At 35.7% G+C, this 22,867-nt stretch overlaps 1 protein-coding gene across 1 annotated transcript; it reads left to right on the forward strand.

Moving 5' to 3' along the window:
• Positions 1-1,999: 1,999 nt before the first annotated feature.
• Positions 2,000-18,931, forward strand: LOC146137259 (fatty acyl-CoA reductase 1-like). The gene is made up of 13 exons (XM_083393799.1): positions 2,000-2,029; positions 9,922-10,113; positions 11,851-12,026; positions 12,626-12,723; positions 13,347-13,485; positions 13,999-14,122; positions 14,598-14,835; positions 15,379-15,507; positions 15,996-16,074; positions 16,304-16,393; positions 17,008-17,137; positions 17,659-17,783; positions 18,799-18,931. The coding sequence occupies exons 1-13, from the start codon at positions 2,000-2,002 to the stop codon at positions 18,929-18,931; spliced, it is 1,683 nt and encodes a 560-aa protein (XP_083249925.1).
• Positions 18,932-22,867: the final 3,936 nt, after the last annotated feature.

Below are 22,867 nucleotides of genomic sequence, written 5' to 3' on the forward strand. Positions count from 1 at the left end.
TGATAAAATGTTTATGTTTAAATGTTTTCTATTTTGTATTAGCCTTGCTTTTTACTCTATATGTATTAATCCAAAATTTCATGTTTATAACTAAAGAATTATTATTCCATTCGATTGTACGTTAGAGAGAATCATACCAAATGTTCTGTATGAAAGTACAGGCTCTCTGTAAAAGTAACACCCCTGTTTTGTTGTTTTAATTCAAAGAATTTTTTTGACTAAAATGAAACTATTAGTCAGAAATCACTACTTTTTCATAATTTAGTTTTTTGTACGGTAACTAAAACATTTATACACAAGTGTGTACAACTGCTTTCTGATACTTTTTATGTGGTTTCACTTTGCTGGAAAACCGTCAAGATTTTCGGGGAAGTTTGGTTTTAAAAAACTGTAAAGAATAAATATAAAAGTTGTCTTCCTATATACCTAAGGCAGTGTTTCTCAACGTTTAATTGCGATGACCCGAATGACAAGCGCATAGACCTAAGTAGGCTATAATATTGAAGTTTTGACGACCCAATTTTCTTCATTGAATTTTGGTAAGAAAAGCAAAACATAAGACAAATAGTAAGATAAACGAGTTTAAACAATATGCGACTGGTCTATTTGTAATTCTCCCACAGTTTTGTAAGGTTTTAGAGAATGCTTAGGCTACTGCAGAATCAATTTCAATAAATTTGACCATGTGAATTACTGCAGTCGGCGACCCAACCGAATCAAGTGGAGACTCAATTTTGGACCAATAGGTAAAACACACTGGCCTAAGGGCTAAACGGGGCCAGATTAAGGGTAATGTAGGACTTGGGCTGTTTACTAGAGAAGGCCTAAGTTAGCAAACCAAGCTACAAAAAGTAATAAAAATACATACAAAAATGTAATCTTTAAAAAAAAGCTCGTTCAAATTTTTCCAGGGCCTAAGGCTATAGCCTTAGTAGTCCAAATCCGGAAGCTATGTTGTTTTAGTTTTTTTACAAGCAGTTAGATTAATTAGGGGCCGGTCATCACCCAAATTTAACCCCCTGCTGTATATTTTTGAGGGGTCGCCCGAACCGAGTTCTTAGCCGCTTGAATTCTGACAAGCTCGGCACAATTTCACTTAATTGTTGGTCGACTGCAAACACAGCGATACGCTGCCTCGTGTTGTTTACTTTTACTTGAAAAACTTATGCCTGTGTGGTTATGATTGGGCTATGCGGCATAAACCCTTGTTTGCACATTGGTTAGCCTTTGCTTTTATATTGCTTTGCGGCAAAGCCCGAAGCTATTTTAATCCTTTTGTACTCTTAGTTAAAGTTAAATATTTATTACTGTGTAACTATAAAAATACATTTAAACTTTCTAGAACTTTTAATGAGGAATTACACAATCTCTTGTGCATTGGTTGGTTTTCTTTGTTTCATTAAATGAGAAGCATTCAGCTTAAATTGTTAAGGATTCCTTGTTTTCAAAGATTTTTTCAAGACTCCATGTTGTTTCCTTAAGATTGAGACAAATAGATATGCTTTGATTCCCTAATGATTTCAGTTGTGCATTTAATGCAGTGATTCCCAAACTGTGTGTCGCAGCACACTAGTGTGCCTCGTGAAATTGTCAAGTGTGCAGCGAAACTTTTGTAATTTTGGAAAATAAGTTGTTTGTATTACCAATAGGCATACACGCAAGCAGTTTAAACTTAAATGCGCACTAGCTATTACAAATTAATCATATTAGGACATTTACATGTAGTTCTCGTGTATGGGCGATTTTAAAATGACTCTATTATTGTTATGAAAAGTATTTGCCAAATTATGCCAGGCTAAAAATTGTACCCATGCAACAGCTTACAATGGCGGAATAAAGCCAACATAAAATATTACCGCTAGGCACATTGGTTTTATAATGAACATTTTCAGTGACGATTTTCCCTGTAACTGTTGAATTTATGAGTTACACAAAAACATGTGCAAACGACCTTTGCATGTGTGTCACTTACCCTTCATCCAAACAAGCATGTATAATCATGGGTCAAAGCAGTGGAGGGATTAAGCCGGTTCGCACCCGTTCTATAGAACCGTCTCGCGAAATTTGACGAGATCAGCAAACCGGTTAGCATTGCTGGGGACTGTCAATGGATTTTTGCATCTTATCTGTAGCTCACGTGTTTTTTTTTTCAAAGTGTGTATGTTTTCTCTTTTTTTTACCGATCATCTGGTAAATGTACACCAGCTGGTTAAAAAATTTCTAATATCACCCAGAAATAACATTCACCCAGAAACAACATTCAAAAACGTATGGTTTCATCATTTAGTTTTAATTTACTTAACTTTTCATGTTTGTTGTTTCTATTATTCCCTTGTATGACGCAGTGTTAATGTAGCCTATGCCAGATGCTCTGTTTATTTGCCAAATATTCAAATTATAACTTGCATTTATAAAGGTTAAATTGGCCAAACTTTTAATTTATAACGTTACATGACACCTTGGCACATAAAAGAGATTAGAATTCAGCCTGAAATAACAGCATTTATGTTTCAGAGGACGTTTTTGCCGAGCCCTTGAAACAGCTTTGTCAAACCCCAAGGGTCCAATTGAACCCTGGTTAAGAATCACTGCTCTATGTTATAGTCTACACTTCTTCATATACTCCGTTGCTTCTTTGCTGGATTACCTTTTTGGTATGCAATATAGGATTTAAGTACATAACTAACGGAATAGGCCTACTCTTGTTTAGACAAGTTGGTAAGAGTACAAATAGGTAAGGATAGCTTAAAAGAGTAATGTATTTAATAAAATATTCCGAAATCAAGAAAAAATGTCAGGGCTTATTTTTGCGTAAAAAGTTTTATTGTGATTACATTTTCCGGGTCAGCTCCGGTTCGAACATCGTTATTTCTGAACTGGTTCCTAAAGTTCCGGTTCGGATACAATATACTTTGCGTAAAATCTCAAAATGTGGGTCGATAAATGTAGAGAATTATCTTTATATTGTAAGTCATTTAATCTAAGTTACGTGACGTAATAAAAAACAGCAACTCATTATTAAAATATCTGAAAAATAAAAAAAATCCACGTTTATTTATTTAATATTCATATTTTTTTCATAAAATTTCGAACATGGCGTAACTTGAGTCTGTAAAAAGCTGGTTGTGACGTCATGCTGGAGTTAGCCGCTTTTTATGACACGTTGCAGGTTCTTTCTAATTATTCGGTTCAGTTCCGGTTCTGTTCCTCAAAATCTTACGACTTCTTGATTGCAAATGAGCCGCGGGCCGATTATATTGCTTTGCGGGCCGTAGTTTGGGTTAGAATTGAATGACCCGTAGTAGCTTTAACGTGGCTCCATTAACTTACCTCGGGTAACCTCAAAGACAAGTCTTAAAAACCCTAAAATCTGGGGTGGTGAACGCGTGACATGTGAATGGACTTTGACCCGGACGTTTCAAGAAACCCGGTGGATGTTCGCGTAAATCAAAGGTCAGAACGCCCTATACTTTTTCTTTTGTGTTTGCTCAATATTGCGAAAGTTAATGCCGGTGAAAGAAAAAAATCGTGCAATCGTAACTGGGCAAACTTGCCCTCTTGTTTGGAACAAATACTCGTTTAAAATATTTGCCAAAACGAACAAGGGGTTTATGTTAAACCTTTTTTTAATTAACAGTTGCTAGTTTTCTTTGGTATTGCAACCGGTTGCACCTATTTTGGTAACACAGCCTTTAAACATTTTTAATCTAATATTTTTTACTTTTGCTTTTCTTGCAAATATTTGATCATCTTACCTTTCAAAGTCCCAAAGTCTGTCATTTACCACGATACTCTTAACTTTTTATTATCTATACTTTACAAAAAAAAATTAAATTGTCTAAATGCTAAAACCTAAATATTTTGGCGTATTTTACAAACAATTGAAATCAAATCAAACTTACCCCTCAAATTCTAGTTAAGTTTGTCAAAAGCAAACAATTAACTTCTTCTTAAATTGATTTGACCCCGTGTCGCAATATGATAGTTAATACGACACTTTTAACACATAAGTTTTCACGAAATGCGCGCAGACTCGAGGCAGACAAACAACGCACGGATAATGACCGAAAATATGACGCAGGTGAAATAACTGTAATCAGGATAATCGTAACTTTACGCAGAGATTTTTTCAAATCATCGCCGCGTTTTTGTGGGCAACCTTGAGAAATCCATTTTTTAATAAGCTGGATTATTTTGCTTTGCTTTTTCAAGTTAAGATGATGAAAATGTAGAAAAATGAAATTATCCAAATTGCTTTGATAAGTCGGTTTTCGCAAGTTTACGTCACGCTGTTTGAATGTTGTGCTGTTACGTCACAAAGGGAGCATAAGTTACGTCAAAATTCCTCTCAAAAAATAAATATTCTTGCTGATGCAAACTCATTTACAAACAATGTTTTGTCACACTCTTAAAAATCTTTAAGTTTTTTCGTGGCCATGGCCTTTCTACAATATTTCCTATTTTCACTACGTGGAAAAAATTTCTCAATTTTAATTGTGTTTTCTAAAATGTCATCTTACCCCGTTTTGATAAAATCATTTTAGCCCAAAGAGCCGTGCGTCTCACCGCACCAAAATGAAAGTTCCGGTAAACGACTTAAAGGCGTTTTTTCACTTTTGCGCGCATCGTTAACATCTTCCTAATGTAGCTTTTCTATTGAAACGAACACGTTTCAAACTTAAAATTTTAACAAAACTAACAACTGTGTGGTGTTTTTAAGATTACAGTACTTCTCAATGACGTCACACTTATACGTAACTTTGTGACGCTATTTCAAACAAATTCAATGCCCCCCCCATCCCCCCAAAAAACATAGATTCGATCATAGATTGTAACGTCACATTTTGACGTAAATTCGTCATTACTGAAAACACCCCCCAACCCTTAAAAAAAAAAATAGGAATCATTGATTGGCGCCTCGTCACGGGTATATGTGTTACATCTATAAATGTTGAACTTTTTCTCACTTCAGGCAAGTAAGTCCAAAAACTTTTATCAAAAAAACAATATTTAGTCCAACACATTGAACGCAAAGCGCTGCATTTTTTTAAATAAAGCCGCTGACTGAAAAGTTTTAGAAGCCTTAAGCCTGTAAGACCTATCACTTAAAAAACTAACTGGTTAGAAAACCTGTAAAAAAAATTTTAAAACCCACCTGTGTTCTAAAAACAGAAATAACTGTGGAAAAATATGGTGAATCACGTACCAAGGCCGATAAACGGTTAGTTAATATGTGGTAAAAAGCAATGTGTAAAAACGAGTTTATTAAAAACAATGCTAAGTCAAAAACTTTAAACGCAAAGTTCCGCAATTTTGTTTAATAAGGCAGCTAACTTAAAAGTTCCAGCAGCCCCAGGGCAGTAAGGTCTATCGGTTAAAAAAATGCGTGGGGTTGTCAAAAATAGCAAAATATAACTCTAAATGATTAGAAAACCTGTATATAAAATTTAAAACCCACTATGGTGTTTTAAAACAAAAAAACAATTGTATGACTGTGACTATACGGTTAGTTAAAATGTGTGGCTAAACGGTTAGTTAAATGTAGTAAAAAAACAATGTCAAAAACGAGCTTATTGAAAAAACAATGTTAAGTTCAAAACTTTGAACGCAAAGTGCCGCATTTTTGTTTAATAAGGCAGCTAACTCGAAAGTTCCAGCAGCCTTGTTGCAAACGAGCTGTGCTAAGCTTTTTCTGATTTGCTTGCGGTTCAGACCACACGTTTACCAAAACCAAGGTCGTTTCTAGAAGTTGTAAAATGAAGCAGCACCTTTGGCCTCACTATTCGTGAAATGTGGGCAACGAAATGAGCTTTGACATAATCCACAGTCTAGATATTGTAAATGTTCTGCAAGCGTCAAAAACGTTTATCATAATTTTTTGGTGGGTTAATCTTTTATTTATAATAAATGGCTGACTGAATTTGACGGAGGACTTTTGTTTTTTGGTTATTAAATCTGGTAAATAACTTGCACTCTTTCCAAATTTAATTTTTAAATCGATTTTAGCAGACACATATTCACGTCGCATATGTTGCTATGTTGTACTGAATTTGTAATGTTTGAAATTGAAAACCACCTTGACCCTCCAAAACAAATATCGACCTCGATTCTTGATCTGTAACAGCGGAATGGCTTGGCAATGCTCGTATTAGGGTAAATACTTTATAAAGCTGTTTAAAAATATTATTAGAATTAAGCTATACTGACGATGGCTTTACCGGCGAAATATGAATATATATATTTTTTCTCAACGTCTTTAAAAAGTGTCTCACCGTAGTTTAGCAGTACATGACCATTTTCGCTCTGCTTCCGAGGTCTGTTGGTTTAGTTACTCCAAACGCAATGCAGATCTAGGACAACGGAAAGAGCAAATGTATGTCTAACATCACCGACGAGTTTAAATTTATTAAGATTTGTTTCGATTTTCATCACATTTCTTTCACAAAACTTTCCTTAGCCTTACTAATTAAGGAGATACGACTGAGTCATGGGAATCAAGATTTATTTTTACCTTCCTTTCAGTCAAAACGTCTTTAAATTTCATGTTGCAGCTTTATATATGACAAAAATATGTTTGAGAAACCATTAAAATATTACACACACACACACACACACACACACACACACACACATATATAGGCTATACCTAAATTGAATATTGATAAAAGGATTGAAATCAAGCTTTATCTTTAATTTTAACCTTTCAAAAATCTTTAACGTCCATATTGCATCTTCATATATGTATAGTCTACCTAAATTATATCCTTCTAAAAGTATTGTTTGCAAATTAAAAGATTAAAGTTTATTAAGTGCACAATTTTTAATTTGGTGACATACTTGTATTTTTGTTTTGAAACAGTTCAGTCGCTTGTATTTTTAAATAAGCTTTCATATAGCCAACAGTGTTTAGCACTTGGGTCTTCTTGTTTGCCGTGTCTAGTCACGTTACTTATGCAATGAAGCCGATCACCGTTTTTTTCCACTGCTGCTCTTTTCTGATAATCGCGCCACTTCGCGGAAAGCGTTGAACTTTTCGTGTGTGTTGAACTTTTTCCAAGGTCGCCCGATAGAAGACCAACTCCTCTCGTCGTACATAAAAGATGGTGGGCGGCTGACATTGTCAAAGGGAAGAGCTTAGGTGGGTTGTTCACAACGGCTAATGTAAGCAGTTTAATGCGGTGTTACATTGTTTAAATTGTGTCAGGGGTGCTCAACCTTTTAGCTGTTCATGACAGCTTTTATTTTTCCCACGGCCGCCAGTGGTAATTGTTTTAGAGATGACTTTAGAAAGCTACGTCAAGAGATGACTTCAGAAAGCTAAGTCACCTTAATAAAAAGACATGTTGTTTAATGCGCAGGAATTTTGTTGAATTGCTATTAAAGGTGCGATAGTTGTATTATTGCTGCGAAACATCAAAACGCTAAAATACCGACGTAAATCTTTTTATTTTTTATATATTTTTTTATATTTGTAATTAACAATATTTACCTCAAAGAATGAATCCAAAACAATTTTGTGATGCAGGAATTTTATTCACATTAGAACGATAATTTCGTGATAAACAAACGTTTTTAATTGTTAAAAAAATCGTCATGAATTTCAAAAATGATGCAGTAAGTACAATGGTTGTTAAATATTGTAACCTTAAATTGTATTTCGTTAAATAAGTTAGTAATTTCCTATTGTTGACTAAATGTTTGAAAGTTTGAAATGATTACGTTTACTCGAAGTATTTAACTCAGTGGTTACCCCCCGAGGGGTCGTGGCAGGTTTTTTTTTCGCCGTATAATATTTCTCAAAATAGAGACAGGAAAAAAAGCAAAAAAATAGCAGTTAAAGGAATAATCGAATCTAAAAGTCCAAGATTTATGTTAAAAGACGTTTGCTTCAGTTAATTAAGCGTTTTTTGAACGCCACCATTACTTTATTCAATGTCCGAAGCATGGGTCTAGTCCAGGGGTGACGAACCTATTTGCTGTCGCGGGCCACTTTGTCAGTTACCGCCGAGTAAGCGGGTCACACAGCTTTTTACTCATACTATAAAACCTGTTAAAATTATAAAAAAAGGTTCAATGGCAAGCTAAGCTACACTCAACTAGTTACTACTGCAATGTACTGAAGCAGCAACAGGCTCATGGTGTTAAATTTCATTATTATTAGTATATATTTTATGGCACAACAATGAATAAACAGTTGAATCCTGAATTGATGGTTACTGGATGGATTTACACAACAGTTTTTACGATCCCTGCATGATATACGCCAGTGGTTCTTACCTTTTTTTAGCCGCGCCCCCCTTTTGTAATTTTCCTATGCCCCTACGAAAAGCAATTCGGCATTTTTTGATTAATATCACTGAGACAATATGAAAATAGTTATGTGTATTGCTGGTGGCGCGAAGCGCGAAATTAAATTGGGGTTTAATTTCTTTGAATTGGCTAAATTGCAATTTAGGGGGCTTTTAGCATTGGGCACACAACAAATTGCTTGTGCTCGACACATTGATTTTTATCGAGCTGATTTTGAGCAAAAAAAGTCAAGCGCAAAAATTAAACATTACGTTCCCGTTTTTTAAAAGATGTGACGACACACAATACAACGGCAATATTACAAAGAACGTTATAGATTTGCGCAAAAAAGAGTCCCCCTGTTACTAGCCTATTATCATATATAAAATATGGAACAAAAACAGTTCGAAAGGGATAACTTTTATCGTTTATCTATAAGTTAGCAAAAGTGAAATTAAATAGGGCCGTTATTTCTTCGATGATATATGTATAACTTACAGACAGAAAACATGCAATGACACTCAAAAGAGAATTTGTACTTAAAAAGAAAAAAAGTAGAAAATAGAAATTACGCGCGTAGCGCGAAAATTTTGGGTAGTTAAAAAAGTAAAGTTGGGAAAAAAACAGAGTTTGTACATCTGTAGGAGTGGTTCCTAACCTAAAGGAAACCATTAAAATCACTGAAAAAAATCAAATAAATAAGTGGAGCTCGCGCCCCTTAAGAATTGCTTGGCGCCCCATCGGTTAAGAACCGCTGATATACGCGTTATTTAATCCGGCTATCAGCTCTTGATATCCCATCGCAAAGAGTAGAAGCGGGCCAAAGAAACTTTAAGACTGCCTTGTCCACACATGAATGATTCGCGGGCCACACAAAATTATTTTGCGGGCCACGTGTTCGTCACCCCTGGTCTAGTCTCATCCTGGTCTACTATAAATACTAGATAGGTTGACTATTTGACCGTCTTTTAAACAAGTCATTTTAAAAAGACTTAAGTCCCAGACAAGTCATTTGTAAAATTATTTATGTCTAAGTCAAGTGATTTGGAATAAATAACAAGTCAAGTCCCAGTCGAAATCACCAGTTGCCTAAGTTAAGTTTTAACTACAGAGCAAGTCAACTTCAAGTTCTTGTCTTAAAAATTAAAACGTTAAGCTATTAAAATGTTTAAACTCGTACGATTCTGCGCAATTGCTGAACTAACTAAATAAATAAGTAAAACAAAACATATAGCAAGCGATTTCTTTTATTTGCAAAAATTTGAATAAAAAGCTCAATTTCATTAAAAAATACTTATAGAAAACATTTCATTTCAAACCCAGACTTAAGTCAAGTCATTGACTTAAGTCATTACAACACTTGACTATTGGAAAGCCGTTTTGCCACATTTACACAACTCTTAATGAAAAACCTTTTATACACAATTCAATTGTCTATAACAAATTTTTTCTCCACTTTAGCAACAACAAAAAACGAAAATACTGCCAAAATTACATTTTTAACCTATATTAATCGCTTTAAAATCTCGATTTTTCACGTTTTTTTTTCGAAAAAATTTTTTGTTCGAAAGACGAAATATACCTTTCGTTTGTTAAAATATGTTTTAGAAAAATATTTTCTGTATATTCCAGGAGTACCCGAGCAATGCGGAGTTCTTCGCGGGCAAGACTATTGGAATAACTGGAGGAACCGGATTCCTCGGACAAGGGATCATTGAGAAGCTGCTCCGATGTTGTCCGGATGTCAAGAAGATCATCCTCCTCATCAGGAACAAGAAGAATCAAACTCCTGAGGAAAGATTGGAAGCTCTTGCAAGTCTTCCGGTTAGAAAAAGGAAATAAACTTTGCTGAATTATCCTAAATCAAATACAAGTGTTAAATACCCGACCTATTCTTGAAATATGGTGACACTCAAATTCAAGACAAAAAAAACTAGTTTGTTAATCACACTGAAAATCTATTTTAACCTGCAATGACAAGGTAGATGTTCAGAAACCAGCCCACACTTATCATAAAAAAACTATAAGATTTACTTCAAACAAATTCTCCTCGTAAACCGAATCTCCTGCGTATGCCCTTGATATATCGTTTAATAAAAGGGCAGAATTGATTCATTCTTGTTGAAGCGCGTAGATCACAATTTTTTCTAAAAGAAAGTAAAATGTAAAGTAAGGGGTGAATGTGTAGTGGCAGTATTATTCGAATTGGCCAAAAAGTAGGAAATAAATGAAATGTCAGCATATGTGGAGACCCAGTCCTCGGACAACCGGTCTCCGTTTAAGGAGTCGGTTGGCCACTTGAATGTAGGGACAGAGTTGAACTGCGCAGCGGTGTAGGACTGCAGTTTACTTGTGCCTGACGTAGCTTTTACGTGAAACCTTGAGAAAGTTAGCACACCTCGCCTGTTTTCTATTTGCTCTTGGCGTGAACCGACTGGTAGCCAACCAACATGTGGACTTTGGCTTGTACCGGTGATCTAGAACAATTCGGTGAGCTTATTGCTTCAGATTGGCGCAACGACGAGCATTTTACGACCTATGACTTTACTACCTGGCGCAACACTTGCGTATAAAACGTTACCGTCGTAAAACTGGTAACCGTAAATCAGCGGCTCCAAACACTTTTGTATTCCCACAACTGGTTGCGTAATTGATTCCAATTGGGAATTGTTTGTTTTTACAGGTTGCGAAAGTTTGACAGACCGAATGCGTTATAGTAGCCTAACTATTATTTATTTAGATTTTACATCTTAAAAAGTTTATTGCACTTTACAACAAATCGTTGAAAATCTAGTCAGCTGAGCGCAGCAATCATGCGATAATTCAATCGACTTTTTTTTTCTCTTAAAATATTGAGTTAAAGTATATCAGGTGTTTAGTTTAAACTACTTATATCCGAACAAACGCAGATTGTGATGTTATATAATAGGCCTAATACTAACCAAACAGTTGTCCAGCATATTGCTCTCGGGTTGTGTAAGCAAAAGAGACAAGGATTAAAAGAGCGGTAAAATGCGTCATTCGTTGCAATTTGTCCGAAATTATCCCACTGTGTTTATCTTTGCAGCGCAATGCACACATGTAGTGCTTGTAGCTTGTAGGCCTATGTAAGGAAGTAACTCGGGTTTGGTTGAACTTCCATGTTTACTGCTGATACTGGTTGAACATCCTCGACATTCATAACGGGTTTCTTAATGATATCTCACTGATTCTCAATCAATTAAAAACACTTAATTTGTCATAAAATGAATTTCTGAATTTTTCCTTTAATTTTCATGCAAAAATCTTTCACCCTTTCAGGCGTTTTGCGTTAAACATTTACCTCTAGCCTTCCAGGATTTTGACGTTTAAACTATTACGCTTTCTTGATTTTGACGTTAAACCTCTATCCTTTTAGGCCTTAGGGCTTTGAGCGTTTAAAGTTGAAACTTTCACCCTTCCAGGCCCTTGGCGTTAAAACCCTTGACCTTATCCAAACTTGACGTTAAAACAACCAGCTTTTTTTACGTTTTAACCTTTCACTATTTAGGCTTTCGACGTTTAAACCTTTCACCTTTCCAGGCTTTCGACGTTCTTCGTGAGCTGCAGCCGAATTTTGCGTCGAAGCTCGACTTTGTTTCGTGCGATCTTGGCGCTGAAGATCTGGGTTTGGATCAAGCTTCGAGGGAGATTCTACAGAAGAAATGCCAGGTTTTCATCCACTGCGCTGCAACACTCAAGTTCAACGAACACCTCAGGTTAGGGCACTTAAAAGCACAATACATTAGTTTCACCTTGAATTGTAGTTAGGATCTCTGTTAAGTGTTAATTACATTATGCTCCGCGGTCATAGCCGCACATTTCATGTAAAATCAAACTGAAATGCGGTGAGCAAAAAAGAAATTGCTCAAATACGGCAAACTTTTGTCCCGCAAACGGTTTCCAGTATAGTTTATTACTTCACTCAGTTTTACTAAGGAATAAAGATTAAACTAAGTACAGAACTTAGTAAACCGAAAATCAGTTTGTCTTAGTAAACTGAAAATCAGTTCTGTACTTAGTTTAATCTTTATCATTGACGTGCAACCAGAATCCTTTGTTTTCACCAATCGGATTCAGGCAGATTTTGTTTTTCGAAAGAAAACTTTGATTACTGAGGAATAATATTGATTTTATACATTTCCACTGATATAAAATGTATGTACATATTAATATCACAGTTACTGAAGTTAAATTATCTGTAATTCATATTGCACCGCATGCTTGTTAAGTGTTAATTACATGATGGTGTAAAATATACCCCGAATTTGTTTTATCTTTGCTTGATAACCACTGGTTTCTTTATTAATTTCTACAGGTTGGCCTTCGAGATGAACGTCCAGTGTGTGAGGAGGCTTCTCAAAATCTTTCCACCGAAACGAAACAATCTCCAAGCATTCGTTCACATCTCCACAGGTGTGTATTAGCAATAGGCAGTGTTACGAAAAGTTCAATTTAAATTACTTTTTTATTAAGATCAAGCTTTCAAAATCCCACTTTTTTCTAATGCTATATGTGATTGGCTTTGAAAATTTGTTTTAAGGTTACTCTATATAGTGTATACACTATATATTATGTATAAAGTATGTAAGTTACCATAGCTGTGTGGACTGTAGGATCATTTATTTACTGAGGGATTCTTCGGAAAGTTGCGAGATTGATTGCTTAAAACATGAGCATAATAGTTTTTAACTGTCACAGAGATCAGAATTCAATGTATAGTGAATAAACAAGCAAAAAAGACAATTCATTTCATAAAACTTTTTTTTTGGCATTTTACTGTTGCCTTGTCATGTAGGTCGATCGTCAAGGTACAAAATTGTTGTTTCGTAAACAATTGTATCGTTTAATGTAGCGTTTCCAACCGGTGCGCCAAGGAAGGAAAAAACATGTCAAAATAAGTCCAAAATTAATCGGATTAAGACTTTAATGGACAAAATAACGTTTTTAGTCTTAAAGGCTGGAAGTCCTTTTAAAGATATGCAACTATAAACCCCATAATGTAAAATCAGTAGGAAAATTTACCCTATATTTTCCAGCGTATGTCCACTGCAACCAGAAAGAGACCGACGAAAAGTTTTACGATGTTGGAATCGATTACCTTGACCTCGAGGGCTCCCTCCGGTGGATGGACGATGACCTTATCACCAAGGTCACGCCGCAACTTCTTGGCAAGAGGTAGTTTCAGCTTAAAATATGTATTTAATTATTTTTTTAACCTGAAAGTGGCCTAGAACAGTGCTCCGCAACCTTTTTCACTTGAGGCACACCAGCAGGCTAAATATATTCGGAGGCACAAAAACGAAGTATATGTCGATAAAGATCGCTGGAAATTTCGTTTTACATTTTTTTTTTTTTTTTTGCTGTTATGACGTTACACATTATGACATAACTTGAAAAATGTTAAGCACTCATTTGACCAAAATGCTGAACCAGCCTCTAAATAGGGAATGTACCAACTTTTCAATAAACAGATTACACATATCAAGTCACACAAATGCAACATTTTTCTAAAATAACTAAGCCAAAAGTTTTCAAAAAAAAAATAATTTTGTATCAAAATTCCTCTCTTGACTCAAATGTAACCTGTTTTGTTTTCGTTTCAGACCGAACACTTACACGCTGACAAAGGCTTCTGGCGTAATATAATTACTGGTTTAAAGTTGTACATAAACGTTGATTTCGTTTCAGACCGAACACTTACACACTGACGAAGGCGCTTGCTGAGGACGTCGTTGCAAGAGAAGGATCTCATCTTCCAATCTGCATCGTCAGGCCCAGCATGATAATACCAGCTTACAAAGAACCTTTGCCGGTAAGTTTCTAGTCTAAGTATAAGTTAGATCTTTTTTCAGTGCAGAAATAACACAAATAGTTCTAGCCTGACCTCTTGTTTGCACAAAAATCCTTAGTGGATTGACTGAATCGGTTAGTCCAGTGGTTCTCAATGTTTTATGGTTTACAAAGAAACTATAAAATACCGACTTGAATTTCAGTTGAAAGTGGATTTCTGTAGTGTCACTAAAAACAGAATTGGGGCATCGCAATCAACTCTATGCATGTAGGAAAATATCATTTGATTTATTGTACCGAAATCATACACAAAAAGTTGTATTAGGAGGCTTTCAAATAGACAAAAAACTATGTTCTTAAAAAATTTCAACTACAAGCTTTGAAATTGCACCCCAAAACCACTGGGTTACTGAAGGCTACCAGTGTACTGCTTAATAGTGTTTCAAATTTCACTGCATTATAGTCTTTGATATCAAAAATTGCTGCTTTTTCTCCAGGGTTGGTGTACAAACGTGTACGGACCCACCGCTTTCATAATAGCATACGCCAAGGGTGTGCTTCGTTCTGTGATTGTCGACCACTCCATAACCTGTGACCTCATACCGGTCGACTTTGTTGTCAACGGCGTGATTTGCGCAGCGATGAAGACCGCTTGTGACTCAGTAGAAAGAAGATGCTCGCTCGGCTACGAGAGTGACAGTGCAGTTTCATCGCTTGGGGAAACTGGCTTACAAGGTTGTAAATACAGATAGATTACCAAAAAGTTGGCGTTTTTGTTCATATCCGCTTTTGTTGTAGTTAGATGTAGAATGAATATCAAAGCCCCTACAGAAGTAGGATGCATTTTGTCATCTGACCATGTGAAAATCAACAAAGAGTTTTTTTAAATTTCCACCAAATGCTACTTACTTATACACGTGCCTTGAAATTCATTCTACAATTTACTTTATTTTAATTTGTACAAAACTATTTTAAGCTTGAGAAAAAAACGCTTGTATCTAGCCAGTGTTTGCATTTATTACCACTAATTTTGTATTCATTTGATAAATAAACCCCTGTTCGAAATCATGTAATTTTTTTTACTTCATTGTTGTTGTGTTCTTTTTGTATTTTGAGTCCTGTATAAAAAATCTGTTCCAAAACTGCATTTTTACTCTAGTTTAGTCATTCTGAATTACCAAGAGGTTTTTAGGTTGTCTACTATGAATAACTAATTCCACCTATATTTATTGAATAGTTTGATCAATTTAAAACAACCTGTTAAACACGAATTTCCAGGGGATTCATCTTCGGACAATGAAAGCATCAGTTCCTTTACGTGCGACCGAGTTCCGAGGGTCAATGGATCACTTCCCATCTACCACGTCAACTCTGGCATCAAAAATGGCCTTGCTATGGACCGCTTGAGTAAGAATGGACAACTTTAACTAAAAGTGTTACATCAGTAAATGTAGGTTTTAGTGTTTCTTAACCAATGGGAAAAATTGTGTTGCCATGTTGATTTTGTTGGGTTGCAGGCTGCAGCAGTTTACATATCTAAAATTGTTCAGTTAAGTTGGGCAAAGTTTTGCCGAAGGGAAAATTTTAGTCTTAGTTTAGCGTAGTCTTACTCGAGTCAGGAGTCCGACTTTCACCAAATGTCCTGTTTCTGCGATTCCCCAGTCCGGATCCGACTCTACAGCCTGTATTTCACACAGTTATTAAACGAAAATTAGGTAGATATGCTTAACATACCACTCGTAGTGTGTCATATAATTCATTAACCCATAAGGATAGCCTAACTTCTAACTTAAGCCCCGTGTTCTCTACTCCAGCAAAATAACCGACTCTGTTGAGTCCCGACTCCACAACCCTGGCTTAAATTCATCATTTACAATTTTTATTTTTGTTTTCAGTTTCGCTTGCAATCAACAATGTGGCAGAGAATCCAAGCGACCCATTCCGTGCCCCTTGGGTGTTATGCACGAATAACAGGTGAAATAGATTCTTTAGTTTCGTTTTAGTGATTGTCACATTTTATCAAAAATTGTTAAATATAGTTTTCCAAAAAAGAGTTTCTTGTGCGAAAGCTATTAAATACAATTTGTTTTTATAGTGCCACCTGATTACTCTATTTAACATGAAGAGATATAGTTTTCATTATTGCAACGCTTTCGGCAAAGGCGTGTTCATGGATTTAAACATTTTATTTATTTATATGCAGAAAGCTGTACGATCTCACCACCTTTTATTCGCAAACTATTCCTGCCCATGCGATGGATGCCGGTCTGGCCCTTATGAGGAAAAAACAAAAGTGAGTTATACTTGAAATAAAATAAAATCTAAGCAGAAGCTGAAAACTCTAGTTTGCCACCTATGCCTTATTGTGGATTGAACACTTTTTCTGAAAATTTTGCGTTTGCTGAAATTTTTGCTTTTTCTGAGATTTTAGCTTTTGAAATTTTTGCTTTTTTTTTTAATTTTTGCTTTTTTTTTAATTTTTGCTTTTTTTTGAAATTTTTGCTTTTTATGAAATTTTTGCTTTGTTGAATCGTGCAATGTTTTGTCTAGTTTGTTTTATTTTATTTTTTTTAATATTTAAGGCCCGAGTCTAGATGGAACTTTATTTTATCTTTTAATATCTAGCTTTTTGTCAACCTGTCTTTACACCTCTCAAACTGTTAGGATTTAAACTTCCTTTATTATGTTATAACAATTATCTGTTTTTTTTCAATATGACATAAAATTGGATTACTTGTTTGAATGACTATCACCATTTAGGCAAGAATATAGGATTTTATTTAGCTTGAAATTATTGTCCCAGTTCACAAAAATACTTTATTCTGAACCAAATGCTACGCTAATCCTACAAAATATAATGTTTAATTTCAGAATGGCAAAGACTTCAATATTTCTTTCTTTTTTCAGAATGGCAAGACTCAATGAAAAGATCATGAGCGCCATGGAAGTGATGGAATTCTTTTTTACAACAAACTTTAAGTTCAGCAACACGAATGTCGATCAGCTGCGTTCCTCACTGAATGCTGAAGACCAAAAGGTGAAATATTAGAATGTCTTTTACTGCAGAGCATCTAATCATAGGTTTAAATTTGTGTGTTGTACGTTTGTTACAAATTATTTGAATCCTTAAAAGCGTTTAAATGCCTTTGAATTGATTTCCTATTAAAAAGACTTTGTAGAACCCAAACTGAATATGTAAAAAAGAAGATATCTCCTCGCCCTAATACACGTTAATGACGACAATAACTTCAAGTGGATGGTAGCAACTTACTATAGACTTTGTCTGAGTCATAATCAGTCATTTATAAGAAATATATTTCGCCAATAAAGCCCTATATTTTCTGCAACCTTATTTTTTCAGCGGTTTTTGAACAGTCTTTGAATTAATTTTATGCTCAGTATAAGTTATGTGTTCAGAAAGTGCTGTTAAAAAAACAATGAGATTAACTGACGATGATACAAGTGTGAATCGAAACGTCTTAATCAAGATGATGTGGATCTACTCGAACTTTTTGGCTTTAAAACTCATTATCAAGCTATTTGTTAATTGTTTCTCAGGCTTACAACCTTGATTGTGGGGTTTATCAGTGGGAAGATTACTTCACAACTTACATCGCCGGCTGCAACCAGTTCATTCTAAAGCAGAAGAACAACGATCTTCAATCGAAACTAAAACTAACCAAGTAAGCGACTTTATGCTTGTGGAACTTTTGTTTAAAGCCAGAAATTTTGATCTTATAAATACTTTCATATTTATTTGTGACATGACACTGTAAACGTAAAACAAAGCGTTTTTCTAAAGAAGATTCGTGGTGACTTCATTATACACATTTTCCACCAAAATATCGAAATCCCTAGAACAGTGGTCGGCAAACTATGGGCCGCGGCCCAGATGTCTGCCGCGAGTTACTTTTGAGCAGCTGAGTGATATCATGTAGTTGTGGGCCGCGTGATGGCCGTACATTCATTGCACTTTATTGGAAATGTTGGTGTGGCATAGAATTTTTCATTTGGCTCAGTTTAAAAAGACCCACGTGCCCAATGTGGTCCTAAATGCCTGTCGAAATATATTTTTTGTCAACTTTTACTATGTGTAATTAAAAAATTTTTCTCGCTATGCGCGTATATTCTTCGTTGTATAGTATGTTTTATAATATGGTATGGCAGAGTTTTAGGCATAAAGGCGCCGTGTAATATTTCACCTAAAAATCAAATATTCAGAATCCGACACTGCTTCATAGTGATTTTAGTGGGCCTACAATAGCTCTGAAAAAAAATACTTTGGGCCGCGACAAAAAAAAATTGCTGACCACTGCCCTAGAATTCGTAGTGGTTTCATTAGATCACACTTTTTTCGCCAAAATATCGAAATCCCTAGAATCTGCCTTCATATTTGTTCATATCCTAGTTTCGCCGATTCATCACCGAATTTCCTTTTTAGGTAAAACTCTATTGGATGGTTGGATCCGTTTTTTATGTTTTTACTTTTGGCTGCCCGATAATCAGATTTATCGTATCGCTACTGGTCCGATACTGACGTAGTATCGGCGCCCAAATGTGTGCATTTAAGCTTTGTTTGTGGTCTTATTAGAAAGTATTACACAAAAAGTTGAAATAAACAAAGTTTATTCATGCGTTTTATCTTAAAATGCGATTAGATGGCTGAACCCGTTTTAACCTTGTGTTTAATTTGTTCAGATTGCGTTTGGTTGAGAAGTGCTTCTACTCGGGAGCTGCCTTAGGAGTTTGCGGACTCGCCGTTGCAAGTGGATTGACGAGTTCGCTCTGGCAACTCACAGAGTTCATCGGCGACTCACTCGCCCTTCTATAACTTCAAAAGTATTCTCTTTGCGTTCGATTTTATCGCAACACGATTCATTGTGTTCTACATAAGCCACGACTTGCAAAACCTAAAGTGGGTTTTACCTTTATGGCATGCAAAAACCTAAATCCACTACAAACTGTATCTAAATGTCTCAATATTAATAATTTTTCATGGATAGTGCGTATTTAAGTCTAAAACGACTGTGTCTATGCATATTGGTAATACAAATAATTTATTTTCCAATATTACAAAAAGTTTCGTGGCTCACTTGACATTCTCTCGGGGCTTACAAAGAAGCATTGAGCGGTTTTATTTTCCCGCGTGTAAAGATTTCGTTTGGTTCGAATCTCATCGCAATAGAGCTCTCTTTGTATTCTGGGCTAACATAGCTATGCAGAAGGTATGCTGTACAGGAATAGCAAATATTTCAGTGTTGTCATCCATTTGTGCAAATGCTAACTTTTCCATTTTTACTGTGTAATTATTTCTTCGTTATTGTTCTGTTCCAAAGCTTACACTTCTCTTATACTTGTTCTTTAATGTTAACATAGACTTTGTTTTTTTATTTCAATGCCTTTCAAATGTAGGTAACTGTAAAAATTACAAAGATTTTAATACTGTGTAGAAACGCATCGTATTTGTAAATACAGCCGTTTTTTTGTGGCTATGTTTTATGGTTTAGTTATTCTTCATATTTTACTGGAATAAAAAAGCTATTTGACAAAATATATTTTGACAAAAAACTGTATGTTTTGTCTTTAGTGGAACTATTATAAATGCAAAAAATTCGCGAATCTTAAAATTAAGCTTCTTGTATATCTCTTCCGCTTTATTAAAGTTGCTTTAGCTTAAAGGCATCGTTAGTCTCATCACCTCATATAAATGCTTTTGACAACCTAAACGATATAAAGGCAATTTTTCGCTTCGTGCTACAGCTTTGTAATGTAACTTTCGTATTAAAAGCACCACTTCTCCAACCTGGAAATAAACCAACTGTTTGGTTTTCTTGAGGTTAGTTGTGCAGCTGTGTGACGTCATACTCGAAACAATTCATTGCCCCCCCAAACAAACATCCTAGATCCCCGCCTGCCAGCCTTGGCGTACATTTAAGTCACTGTCTCGTTTTTTTACCGGTGCGTTTTTCCGGCAGTGTACATCGCATAGTGGCTTTTAGTTTTGCTGCGTACCGCCGGGTTTCACAGCAAGCCATTCTGATCCAATTAACACAGGGGTTCCCAACCTGTGGTACGTGAACCACTAGTGGTACGCGTAGGTTGAAAAAATGATTGCTTTTTTGATAGATATAATCTACTGTTTTATAGATTAAGCCTTAAGCTACAAATAGCGTTGAATAATGCTACTTGTAAGCTAAAAATGGATAAAAATATGATTCAATTAGATTATTATACTGCTAAAGTGGTACGCGTGACAGTACAGAGCGTCCAAGTGGTACGAGATCGTAACAAGGTTGGGAACCCCTGAATTAACACAAGACCAAAGTAACAAATTGAAAAACCTAGCTTCCAGTGACATCCGATTTTATATTAAAGGCCAAGTTATTGTAGCAGATAGAGGATACAACTCACGGCAATTGCAATATTTTTACATTTGCGTTAATTTTGCTAAACTCGCGCCTAAAACTTAAAATTTCTCGCGTTCCATTGGCATTTACTATATTACGTAGCACTTGAGCAAGGTTCGTTGAGAAACACAGAAATAACACAATCAGGATAAAATGCTGGATTTTTAGTGACAACTTATAAGGGCTTGATTGTACCCAGTGGCGTAGCCAGAGTATTTTGCGCCCGGGGGCAAACTATAAATATGGCGCCCCCTCCAATCACATTTTCTATTACATTAACATAATATACCTTACTTTATGCGGCAAAACAATTCCAATTTTAATAGAACATTGTATTTAAAGAAGAAGCAGCCTCATTTTGGCATTTGTTAGCCTCATTTCGGCGCCCGGGGACGTATGTACCCCTCCGCCCCCTACGCCTTTGGTTGCACCCCATAACCCGAGCAGTGATGAAAGTCGGAACTGCGTTGGTAAGAAAATTTTTATCACGCTATCCCACCATCTGCCTGAATATTCTAAACTAGGTCTGCGTTGCATATTTGTGCACTGCATCGAACCACAACGTCCAGTTTCCGATCGTTGCTTGTTTTAGACGTCCTGTTCTTACGTCATCTCGAAAACTTCCATGCATTTTAAGTCATATTACTTTTGGCCTTGCACAGGAGGCGTTTAAATCACAGTCTCTCAAATTTCTATTTTGAGTTTTGTAATAATTACTATTATACTTTCCTGTCCTTCTTGGAGCAGCGGCTTGCAATGCAATCGTTTTGTGCCTTATATGAAACCGCAAGACCTGGTGAAAAAAACGGCTGATTTGAAAGCGGCCATTTAAACTGGCCGATTTGTGTTGAGCAAAACGAATTAAAGGCGCAGAAGCAAACGCAATCAGTTTAGTGCAGAATGAGCCGTAAGCAATCACAAGAGAAAAGCATTTGATCATCAGTTGAGCTAGTTGTGTTGTGTTGTAGTTGACCTCTGTGTTAAGTTTGTTGCTGATGAAAGCTGCAAGTCTACTTTGATAAGGTAAGTTAAGAGTTTTATTTTGTTTGTGTATCACTTATAACTTAGTTTAAGACTAAAGCAACCGAACTATGTTTTTCTTTTTTTGCTTACTATTACTGTAATGTTTTTTTTGTTATTAAGAGGAAAATTTAAATGTGTATTTCAAGCAAAACATCGAGCAGTTATTGAAATGTAAAGAAAGAGTAAAAGGTTGGGGTTTTATTCCACATTTAAATTACCTTTATTTAACTCATATTGACATTATTCGCATTACAGCCAACCATTGTTTAACTTCCATTTATTCGGGCGAAAAATCACTCAAAAATCGAAAGCAGAAAGTTTACAGCACGAATAAAAGTAAAATACTGCTGTTCAATGTTTGTTATTTAAAAATATTTCATTGAAATTAGTTTGGTGTTGACTCAATTCATTGTTAATTGCGATGGTTTTGAAGGGTTTGAAACATTGAAAGTTGACTTTAGGTGAGTTGGGTTTTTTATTTACACATCCTTGCAAGGAAAGTGATACCACCTTGTAAAGTGCCAGTGCCACAACTTTATATGTGGCGGCCTTACAAATAAAACGCTGTGTGAAAACTAAGTGGCTTGTGAAAAACTTATCGAAATTACACAACAAGGCAACAGGTAAGAACCATTATACTATCAGTTATATAATTGGTGGTTTGCATTCAAGTCTAGCATGTTTGCCGGCATTACAGTTTGTAATACAAATGTGCTATTTTCAAAACTACGAAAACTGCACGCCACGCTTCAGAATTACTCGATGCAAACAGTTTTAGAAGCACCGTTTAACGCAGAGTGGTTGAAACTAAGGCACGTGGACCAATTGTTGCCCGGCGCAAAATCGTTATCTGTGGAAAATTGTTTAATTTAGTGACGCTCAAACTTAATATCGATGCTTTTTTCACATGGCATCCTTTGTGTTTGCGTATACTAACCATATCAAGAACATACAAGAAAAGCTAATACAGTTTAATAAATAAATTTGTGTTTGTGCATTATTCGTTGTTTGAAGCGCAGACGAACTGTTCAGCAAGGATAGAAAATAAACCCTGTTGCTACTGTTGTAAGAAAATACGAAACGACAAAAATATGCAAAGGAATGCATCGGCTTTAGTGGTGCGTTTGCATGCAACACAACTTTGTCCGTTCACTTTATAGCCAACCTGAAGTTAAACTTTTTTCGCTATGGTCGAAATTGTTTGGCGTTTCTTTTGTTTCTATAAACCCTTGGTTTACGATTGCAAGTCAGCGCAAAACTCTTTTCCCGTTGATAGATCCTCATTTCGACCTCTGCTCCTCATAGCAGAAGGCATCTCTGACATCTCTGGCGTCTGC

The sequence above is a fragment of the Ascidiella aspersa genome, chromosome 7, assembly GCF_963924565.1.
Source record: "Ascidiella aspersa chromosome 7, kaAscAspe10.2, whole genome shotgun sequence".
NCBI lineage: Eukaryota > Metazoa > Chordata > Ascidiacea > Phlebobranchia > Ascidiidae > Ascidiella > Ascidiella aspersa.